This window comes from Leptonychotes weddellii, chromosome 10, assembly GCF_054177405.1.
Source record: "Leptonychotes weddellii isolate Sample4059 chromosome 10, ASM5417740v2, whole genome shotgun sequence".
Taxonomy (NCBI): Eukaryota; Metazoa; Chordata; class Mammalia; order Carnivora; family Phocidae; genus Leptonychotes; species Leptonychotes weddellii.
In genome coordinates, this window is record NC_138378.1 from 7885461 (window position 1) to 7896653 (window position 11193).

The 11193-nt window shown below is 39.2% G+C and overlaps 1 protein-coding gene across 2 annotated transcripts in view; it reads right to left on the reverse strand.

The window, feature by feature from the left end:
• Positions 1-3426: 3426 nt before the first annotated feature.
• TSHZ2 (teashirt zinc finger homeobox 2) overlaps positions 3427-11193 on the reverse strand; it is a 437572-nt gene continuing 429805 nt past the window's right edge. For both annotated transcript variants that reach the window (XM_081832563.1, XM_081832561.1), the window contains exon 3: positions 3427-7437. In XM_081832563.1, coding sequence (XP_081688689.1) covers positions 7436-7437 — 2 coding nt within the window. In that variant the 3' untranslated portion in view covers positions 3427-7435. The remainder of the gene's footprint in view (positions 7438-11193) is intronic.

Below are 11193 nucleotides of genomic sequence, written 5' to 3' on the forward strand. Positions count from 1 at the left end.
AAAAGACTTTTTTTTGTCACAAAGGAAAAGAGTTATCGTGTTTAAAAATGTAAATAACACACTTATAGAAACCTTTTCGATGAAAATGAGGGGCTCCATATAACCTTGGCGAGTGTGTTATTAGTTTTTCACAATAGCTAAAAGAAGTAGTATCTATTATTTAGGGCTTTAATTACAGTTCGCAAAGTAGAATGATTTTCTTAAAAAAAAAACAACCCAACTCTTTAGATGTAAAAAATAATGGCTTCTGTGATGTAATTTAAGGGTTTTCTTCATCTCCACCATCAGAGAATTTATTTCTAGTGGTAAAATTGTATTAAACTCTCTCCTTATCGAGATAATTTCAGAGCTGCAGCATCCGACACAGGCATATATCTTACGTGCACCCAAAAGAAGTCATTTTTATTCAGCGAGGGGCTGATCTGAATGTTTCCTTTGACCTGATTTAAGTTATATGGGGTATCAAGACCAGATTGTTTATAGTTAGGAGAGATGACAGGATGGTGGCACCAACGGACAAAGGCAGGAGCACCTTTTCTGAAAATCCCTGCATTTTTTTTTTCAAGCTGGAAAGACATCATTTCTAGCTGGGTTGGTTGTCTTTGGGCAGTGACAACTCGGCCACGCCTCTGGAAATTTGCAAATAGTGACTGCATTGAGCACTAGCATTCAGGATGATGAGGAGTAAAGAAAGTGTGGCCAGCCAAGGGAAGAATTTTCCAGATCCCAGAGAAGTGGGCACAGATGCCTGCCTATCTGTGATGAATCTGTTTGGCCACAGGGTGGTATAATTTTCCTAGCAGAAAACTTTTTTTTTTTTCATTGCAAGGACAATTTATAATCATCAAAAACAAGTGAAACATGGTTTTGATTAAAACAGCCTGTTGGCTCAATAATCTCTGTAATTTTAAAAACATCCTTAATGCAGAAGAAGAGCACGCCGATGTCAGGAATGGCCTGGGGCCCCATTACAACAACAACCGAATAAATAAGGAGGAGAACTGCGAGGTCATAAAAACAAAATTAAGCTAATGTTTCAAATTTCGACAATTATGAATTCTTCCTCTAAGAAGACATTAAAAAAATCTTCAGGCACTATTAGATAAAATACAAAGAGGATAATTCTACATGGATGAGTTTGCAGTCTTCCCAAGGGGTGAAGCATGCCTTTAAAGGAAAACTCTGAATTAGGACGTTGGTTCCTCCCTAGATCCAGCAACTGGATGGGACTCATGCAGACAGACAAACTCGGTTCTTATAATTTCTTTGTAAACTCAGAGCTAATTCTTTCAGAAGCTATTGAAAGAGAATGACCAGGAAAAAAAATCACAAGCATATTTTTTTCTGTACAAAAGAATCCCCATTGTGGGCCAGTTTGGTAGGAAACAGAAACAAGCAAATATAACAAAATCTGTGTTCATACATGGCGATATTTAGTATATACAAATATGTACAGTATAAAAATGTACGGAAGGCTTACGTTCCCAGTCATCCAAGCTGCATTGTACACAGGGAAAACAGCCTGGCTTTTCCTCCTAGTATACAGGCAAATGTATTATATACAGCATGCAGGTGATAGAAAATTAGTGTATTTGCACAGAAACATTCTATGGTATGGTTGCAGTCATTTTTCTTTGAAAACGACTAGTCTGCTTTCCTAATACAAAAACGTGTTTGCCTTTCTTCGTTGGCAAATAAACACTTTCCTTCAGAGCAAGCATGAACGTAATTCTCCCAACTCACTCCGCCCTACTTTCCCCACTGCCTTTTCTAAAAGAAAAAAAAAAAAATCTAGAATCAACAGACAGGGGCAAATGTGTAACATAAACATGGTTGATACCAAATTTCCTAAAAAGCTACAAGGGCTCTGCAGAGTAAGAACCGGTTGACCATTAAAAAGACTGTATGATCAACTATCTTCTTGATTTTAAAGGGGTTTGGAAGTTTGTGATTCATGCCGACTGTGCCTGGCTGTTAAGAATCCAAGTCAGGGGAGATTAGGAGGATATAAGTGTAGTAGAGACCAAAAAGTATATTGTATCCCAAGATATTGTGACATTTAAGAACCCTGAGCCAAATGAGAATTGTTTCGTATGTCAGCTTTTATTTATTTATTTATTTTGACTTGCATTGCACATTCTAACATCTGCTCTGTTATAAGCCAAAATACTGTATTGCAGAACTGGACTGTTTCTGTAGTATTTATCTCAGTACAGGACGGGAACGGTTTTTGCTTCTTTTCCGCAGACCAGTTGAACTTTGTGTATTTAAAAAATATACGTACACATTTGTAATTCCTGAATGTTGTATGGGTCATTTAGAAAGTGAAAATATTACTGTACAGAGTCTTCACATTTGAGATATAATCGTATGATTGTGCAAGTTCTGTAAATATAAGCCTTTGCCTGGGGACTGATATCCAAACGCAGGTTTCAGGTTCAAGGTAATTCAGTGAGCACGCTGAAATTCATTTTCTGGAAGGATTGAAGGGAGTGGTAGTTTTTTTCTTTTTCTAAGTAACGCATTTGTGGGAGTTTTTCAACTTCTCCTGGGGGTTTTCACAAAAGAGTTATTATTTGTACTTCCAAAAGCGGTTTTAAGCAAATAAACATTGTAGAAAGGGCTGTGAGAATTTAATCTGTCTTTTGCAAACAGATTGTTAAAAGGCCTTAATGATAATCATATGGCTATCGGTGAAGTCTTTGTGTGCTGAAAGGTGTCAGATCAGGGAGCCATTACTTGGAAGAGCCATTTTACTTGGAATCTATTTTTCCAAAGGAAATGGACAGAGTCCTGTTGCAGAAATAGCATTCCACCTGGTACCAGCATTTTAGAACAGTCCTATTCTAATCCATAAAACATTTCTAGTTTTCCCTGAAGCTTTGGGCTGCCTTGCGCATGAATAATTTTTGGAGAAACACCCACGCCCGTTAGCCCATTGTTCATAACTATTGGAAGAAGATTAACTAGAGCCTGGAAATTGTGTATCTGCGTATGCCTCTGAATCTGTCACAGGAAACCAAAAGAGATAAGTGGCTTTTGCTTTGGATGAAGAGGTAAAATTCCCCTGTAGAAATTCTAAAGATGATTCACAAGTTTCAAAATGTTTAATGCTTCCCTACAATGGAAACCTGTCTCTCTGTCTGGAGGGATGGAAATTTGTATCTCGTTCTCCTGCTCAATCTTTGTCTAAAAGTATTTCATGGATATTTTGAGAAAGTGCCACATATAGGAAGGGAGAAAATGAAATTAGCATTTTAACATCTCACAGGGGAAAAAAATAAACCGAAAGTTCAGTTGTGATTTTTTTTTTCTTGCCTAATGCTTGTTCAAAACAGAGACTACTTTTATTGCTCTTTAGAACTATACACACACATATGTGGGTCTGCATATTGACACACTTCTATTCTTGTGGAGAGTAGAGGATAATGTGAAAACGACATTTTTAATGTGTTTTTTTTTTTTTAACGAAAACATTTAACAAGATTAAAAAATGAAAGCCGATGGGGGGATAAAAAGAAGATTTGAACGCAGTCAAGTAACCTGTGAAGTGACAAATGGAAAAGCATGCACCTTTTAAGGCCTTGTAATCTTTGGATTTACTGTGAAAAGTTTCAGAAAAACCATAGATTCTTACTGTGTCACTGTCCATGGACCCTGGAAAGTCGCCGTGAATTCGTATATACACACTTCCTTGCTGCTTCACCCGAGTCTCAGAAATGCTTCCCAAATATGCCATTTCATGAACTTGTTTTCTGCATTTCGACTAAATTCAGCGGGTTTTGCCCGTGACATTAATTATGCAAGACTCAAACAACTGAGCTGGCACGTTTTGGGGGCGAGTTTTAAGAAATCTGTTTGTGACCTTAAAGAAATTCTGTGGGGACTGTGTGGGCTATCCAATATATTCTGTGATTAGAGTCTACATTTAGGCCTTGACCTATTTTTAAGCTATTTTCTCTTCTGTATGCTTTTCAGAAGGAGAAATCCCTATTCTGAAATATTATTATTTTGAAAAGCAGGAATAAAAACACAAGTAACACAGGGGAGGTGGCCCCTCTGTGAGCTCCTCCCCCCAGGCTAGGTGTCTGGTATCAGCTACCTTAAGGAGCTGCTACCCACAGAGAAGGGCGAGGCTGTTGGGTGCTTTGTTCACTGTTGTATCCCATACCACCTAGAACAATATCCTGCACACAGCAGGTGCTTTCTAATCTTTGTGGAATGAATTTGCTGAATGAATTATATTTCCCATTCTCTCTTGTGTCTCCCAGTGCTTTGTAACATGCTCTATATTTAGTGAATTTGCTGAACTATGAAATGGGGCCAAAGACATAAAACTTAAATATTTATATACAATTTTTTTCAGTGGACATTTCAGTTTGCAGCCGGTTGGTGGTCTTAGCTAGAAGGAGGGATGGGGAAGGAAAGGCAATTTCTCACCCCCACCGATACCAAGGGTTGGTGGTGGAATGGAGATACTCAAGTGTGATTTGCATGATACTTGCACGTCATGTTCCTTTCCATTTCTCAAGTTCCAATATATCAGCACTCCATTTATTCAGAGAGAGGAAGAGAGTGGTCTGAAAGCAGATACAAATATTCTCCTGAGCTCATGTTAGTTTTTCCCTCCAGAAAGAAGTTTCTAGAAGCCTCGCAGGGCTTGCCCAATGAAAAGACAGGCCTGGTCTCTAGAAATGTACTGAGAGCCGTGTTTACCTCACAGCATGAGCCCAGATCTTGTTTCCTAAGGAGAACATTAGCAGCTGTCCCTCAGCAGTGACATTTACAGTTACCAAGTGACAGTTCATGAATCTTACCAAATTTATCAATATTTTTGTCTCTCGCCTATCACCCCACCCCTCCATAGAAATTGTGCTAACAAAACCATATAGATTAAATGTTGAAGAAGATGATTTATTTTTTTTTTCTTAGAAGAGAAACAATTTCCATGGAGTTGAGAATTGTATTGTCTCCCCCCAGTTGGAGCAAGAGCTCAAGAATCTGCTTTTGAAGGGTAGTGACAGCGTCTGAATTACATAACTTTATCTAATAACCCCGGGTTGGAGTGGGCAATTTTTAACAGCTTCAGGAAGCCCAATGCTAATGCATTGATTTTCCTTTAATAGAATTTCGTTGTCGAAGGACGGTGCTCAGTAGAGTCCACCCTTCAATCTTAACCCATGCGAAGACTGTTCCTTTCCAGTTGAGCTCCATTCATTTCTGGTTGAATAGGTTAAGCAAAGACAGACCTCGCTGTTCTCAATTCACTTTATGATCCTCCCATCATAAAAAATAATATCAGCACCTTGCTTTTCATGTCAGAACTACATTTGAGCCGCTATTCCCTATGCCCATGAGTAAATCCCATAAAAGCCGCCCTGTTGTACTGTTGCTATTTTTCCTTGTGGGTGATTGATTGATGGATGAGTGCTGACACTTCAATGAAGCTATTTCGACTGCCATCTCAATCCGATGATGTGAGGGGTATATTTTCTGTCCATGCCTCATTACTTCAGAATGACATTCCTGGAACTTCATTTACTTTTTCCCTCCTTCCCCGAAGCGCCATATTTTTTCCCATCTAGGTTATGCACGCCATAAAAAAAGCAATTTGCTATTATATGTGGCATAAGGGCAACACTTTCCCTAGGAGGTAAATAAGAAGTTTTTTTTTTTTTTTTTTTAATCCCAATGTTGAATTTAGGGATCATGTCAAAATTTCCAAAGCAATTTCAACAGGCATGCTTCCACGAGAAATGGTGAAGAGGATATTTGGCTTCATTTTGTTGGTGTTGAGATTTTTGTGTGTGTGTGATAACCTTGGTAATTAAAGCAATGACAACAAAATTGTTTTTTGTTTGTTTGTTTCAGAATCATCTAAGTTCCTAGTGTTGTACCTAGAAGAGTTTAACTATTTCGCCTATAGCTGAGTAGCAGTTTATAACACAATCCACACTTTATTTGTCCTTTGAGAATAAGGAAATTCATTGTTTAAATGCAATGATAGATTTATCTAGTTATAGATTGCTTTCAGTTGTATAGAAAATGCTCAACTAGAGTAAACAGCTCTACCCCTGAATTTCCAAACTGTGTACTAGGTATGCAAGACTTTTAATATTAAAACATGCTCTTAGCTTTTCCAAGTTGGCTTAGGACCTGATTTTAATCTGTGTAATACAGTATTCCCGTTAATAATAATGTATAATTAAGACATCCGTTAAAAATCCATAACGTTAATTTAATGGAGAAAATCTAATACAGTTCTATTGGAATTTTTACGTTAAATTAACTTTAACGGGCTTTTAATGGATGTCTTAATTAGATCTCATTATTAACGGGAATATTCCACAAATTAAAATTGGGCCCTCAAAGTTTTAATGAAAAAAGTTGCGGGAACACATTTAAAATGGACACCCTATTTCATGCTTTCTGTTACTTCTCAGGCTAAGCTGCGTTTCCCAGTCCATAAACAACAGGTTCTGCAGAAAGAGATCACCGGGCAAGACGGCTGCTGAACTTTCCACCCTGCAGTGATCTCATCTTCTTGCTTTCCTTCAGATCTCACATCTCACCAATTTCCCCAATTCTGCCAATTTGCAGGCCTCGTATGCGTACTTAAACCCATTTTTTTTTTTTTTTGTAACCAACGAAGACAATGATTAAAAAGATGCCCACCACTGCTTGGGAAAAAGTCTTTGGCAGCAACATGGTTAAGCCTAACTATTTGAACAACTTTCACAGAAGATGAACATTGTTCAGAGGTTTTCTTGGCTCAAACTCTGGTCTAACTTAATAATTCTTCCACTTTGCGGTGATTAATGGCTCCCCAGTGCAGGGGCAGGACTGGGCAATCCAGGTGCAACCGTAATTGTTGCTCTGAACAGAAACATTTCCTTCAGACAAACGTTCTCAGAGGGGTTATAAATAGGAAATGGACATTACCATGAAAAGTAAGCTTCCAAGGGTCTGCATCTAGCGCAGCTCACTTGGACATTAAACTATGAAGACTCATACTCCGCCCCCCCTTTCCTGTCAAGTGTTACAGACTGACGAAATAAGTACATCAATGTTCTCAGTCATTATTTTTCTTCAGTGGCACTTTGTTTTCTCATGACAGCGAGAAGGGGACCATGGAGACGAGACTGCCTCGTTGCAGTTTATCAATGAAAATCTAATATTGTCCATAAGCAGAGAAGTGGAAATCAATACTTCATTACCAAATTGTTAGTAAGAATGAAGAGAGATGGCTGGGGTAATTTTTTTTTTCTTTTTTCTTTTTTTCTTTTTTTTTCCTTTTCTTTCTTTCTTTTTTTTTTTTGGCAGTCTTCTCAGAGCAGGGTGTCAGAAGGAGTTCAATGTCAGAAGTAGGTGGTACAATGAAGAAGGACTCAGTGTGAGGGAGATCCAGGCTGGAAAGTTGAAGCTAAGGCATTTGTCCTGTAATGGGAATCAGAACAACAGAAAAAGATGCATTATTTTCAGAGGAATAGCTCGGGTGGTTATTTTCCCTAGGTAGCCAAATTGCCCACTTGCACTATTTCATTCATATTAATGGTCTGCATGGAGTCATAGTTAAATCTAGTCTAGGGTATGATATAACCACGTGATGGGACCTAGAAAGGAAAAGCCAGTTTAGGGACAAAAGAACCTTTAAAATATAATGTATGGAAGAGATATTTATACACTCAGGTTCATAACAGCATTATTCACAATAGGCAAAAGGAAGAAGCAGCCTCGATGTCCATTGACAGATGGGTGGGTAAACAAAATGTGATATATGTAGAGATACAATGGGATATTATTCAGTCTTTTTTTTTTTTTAAGATTTTTATTTATTTTTTTTTGAGAGAGAGAGAGACAGCAAGAGAGGGAACACAAGCAGGGGGCAGTGGGAGAGGGAGAAGCAGGCTTCCCGCTGAGCAGGGAGACCGATGTGGGACTCGATCCCAGGACCCTGGGATCATGACCTGAGCCGAAGGCAGACGCTTAACGACTATGCCACCCAGGCGCCCGGGATATTATTCAGTCTTAAAAGGAAAGGAAATTCTCATATATTCTACAACATGGATGAACCTTGGGGACATTATGTTAAGAGAAAATAAGCAAGTCATAAAATACTATATGACTTCACTTACATGAGGTACCTAGAGTAGTCAAACTTATAGAAACACAAAGCAGAAATGGTAATTGCCAGGGGCTGGGGAATGGGGACTTGTTCTTTAATGGGTATAGAGTTTCAATTTTGCAAGACAAAAAAGTTCCGGAGATGGATAGTAGTGATGGTTATAGAACAACGGGAATGTACTGAATGCCACTGAGCTGTACCCTGGAAAATGATTCAGATGATAAATTTTATGTTTTGGGTGTTTTTCCACAATGAAAAATAAAAACTATAATATGCGACTTTCCCATTATAAAGCATTTTGAAAAAGAAAAAAAAAATTAACTTAAGGGCCCACCATCCAGAGGAAGCTCCTATTCACATTCTGCTGTATTTCCTTCTAGTTTTCTTTTCCCATGCATTTGTGAGAGGCGTACATACTCATAAGTACCCACTGTGCGACGTTCCTCTCTGGTGTTTCCCCCGCACGTGAAAACCCCATTGTAAATAGCTACACGAGTTCTATCACCTACACTATCAGAATTTACTAGAACATTCTCATGATGTTGGACATTTAAATTTGCTTCCGATTTTATTCAATAATAGGTAACACTGTGATAAACATCTTTGTGTTTAAAGCCTTCAGTTCGTTGGGATATATTCATAGGCTTAAATTGCCAAATGTGGAATTCCTGAGTCAAAATATAGGAACATTTATGTGGTTGGGGAAGTGCTACTTAAAAGTATGCTTTGTTATGGGAGATTAATTGGGAGAATTTTTTTTTTTCAGATATGTGCTATCTGGATTACTGTAAGAATGCATACAGTTTCCATTAGCCTAATCTGGGTGGCATTCCTTTTTTATATCTTATTATTTAGTGGTATTGCCCATTTTAGTGAGAAAAAAATACTCTGGACTTATATATAATTAGTCTTTTGGAAGAGGAAAACTTCCAAGTTACTAGTAGAAGAATAAAGACACGTTGAAAATTGTTGACACTTGATGTGTGTAAAGAAATCATGCACAAAATAACCACAACAGACATTATAAATGATTTCTTGGTAAGAAATTGTAGGACTCCGATACCAGAGCCAGTTGTTATATATGTACCAAAAGCCAGATCCTTTACACGTATTACCACTAACACTTGAAACAATCACATTTAAAAAAAAAAGAGTCTCGAGGGGGCGTCTGGGTGGCTCAGTCGGTTAAGCGGCTGCCTTCGGCTCAGGTCAATATCCTGGGGTCCTGGGATCGAGCCCCACGTCCAGCTCCCTGCTCAGCAGAGGATGGCTTTAAATTTAGGTCTTCCCATTTGGAAGCTTCCATGCTCACTTCAGGCACCCCATCCCACCCACCCACCCCCCATTTCGATTACAGATGGTCACCATCAGTGGAAGGAGTCATTTCCCTTTGACATTAGGTTTGTATTTCAGAGACAAAGTAGTCTTTCTTCTGACTTGGTTGGGACCCCCGGCAGGTCCAGGAACTTGAAGGAGAATGGTCATGTGGTTGGAGGAGAGAGATGTGTCGAAGAAAGAGAAAGAGATTAGATGGCAGAAGTAGTAACGGTATTAGGGGAAGGTAGGAGGAGGGAGAGAGGGAGAAAGGAAGAGAGTGGCTGATTTTCTTCAAGGGTGAAAGTGCCCTACACTGTGAGGCAGGATGAAGTCCTGGGTGCGGTGTTGACACACGCTCTGTGTGAGGCCCTCCTCTCCTCCCTGACCATGATATTAATGTGATGCCAGTTTTAGAGAACTTTGTTTCGTTTGTCTCTTCCTTGAACCTACTCCAGATTTGTTCAACACCCAGACTCCTCTGGCTGGATGTTTCTTAGGGCGAAGTTTGCTCTGGGGAGAGGAGCAAGGAGAATGAAAAAATAATTGTATTATATTATAGCCCCCTTCTTGGAAATTCACAATACACATCAGCGTATTAAAGGCTCCGAGAAGTCCTGCCACCAAAACCCAACCCAACCCAACACAGTGTGTCTTTATTTAACCCAGTGCTTCCTGGATTTGTTTGATGACCCCTTTCTTTCCCACAAAACACGAATATATCTGAGTGTTGTTCTTCTGGAAAATATCTTCATGACAGACTCTTGTGCAAAAACAAGGAAGTTGCTCAGCTCCTAGGATCTCAGTCCTGACCTCATTATTGACTTTCTGTGATTCTTAGCTCAGGTTCTGTGGCTTTCTGGGGCCTCAGTGTGAAAGAAGCCTGTTGTAGTGATAACTTGACATTTCCCGAGTTTGCTCTATGCTACCCACACCAAGTCCGTGCCTCACCTCGCATCAAGCTCACGATACTGTGGTGCAGGAAGGAATAGCGTCTACGCTTTCCAGCCCAGGAAATGGACATTTAGGGAGGTGAAGCCGTTTGGCCTGCAGTCACCTGGCTGGTAAGTGGGAGAAAGGATACTCAGGTTCAAGGTTGCTTGGGCTCTTAAACCACTGCTTCTTATATGGTCTCTGATGGCTTGATAATGTTGTAAAGCGTTGAACACTAACATTATTAATAATTCAGAGGCATTTCTCCAAGAGTATCTGTACAGTTAGTTACTGAGTTAAATTCTAGATACAAGTGTTTTCTATTAAAACTTGGCTATGATGCTCTTTCTACTCTGGAAAACAATATGGAGGTTCCTCAAAAAGTTGAAAATAGAGCTACCCTATGACCCAGCAATTGCACTACTGGGTATTTACCCCAAAGACACAAATGTAGTGATCCGAAGGGGCACGTGCACCCCAATGTTCATAGCAGCAATATCCACAATAGCCAAACTATGGAAAGAGCCAAGATGTCCATCAACAGATGAATGGATAAAGAAGATGTGGTATATATCTACAATGGAATATTATGCAGCCATCAAAAAATGAAATCTTGCCATTTGCAACAACGTGGATGGAACTAGAGAGTATTATGCTAAGCGAAAAAAGTCAATCAGAGAAAGACAGGTATCATATGATCTCACTGATACGAGGAATTGGAGAAACAAGACAGAGGATCATAGGGGAAGGGAGGAAAAAATGAAACAAGATGAAACCAGAGAGGGAGACAAACCATAAGAGACTCTTAATCTCAGGAAACA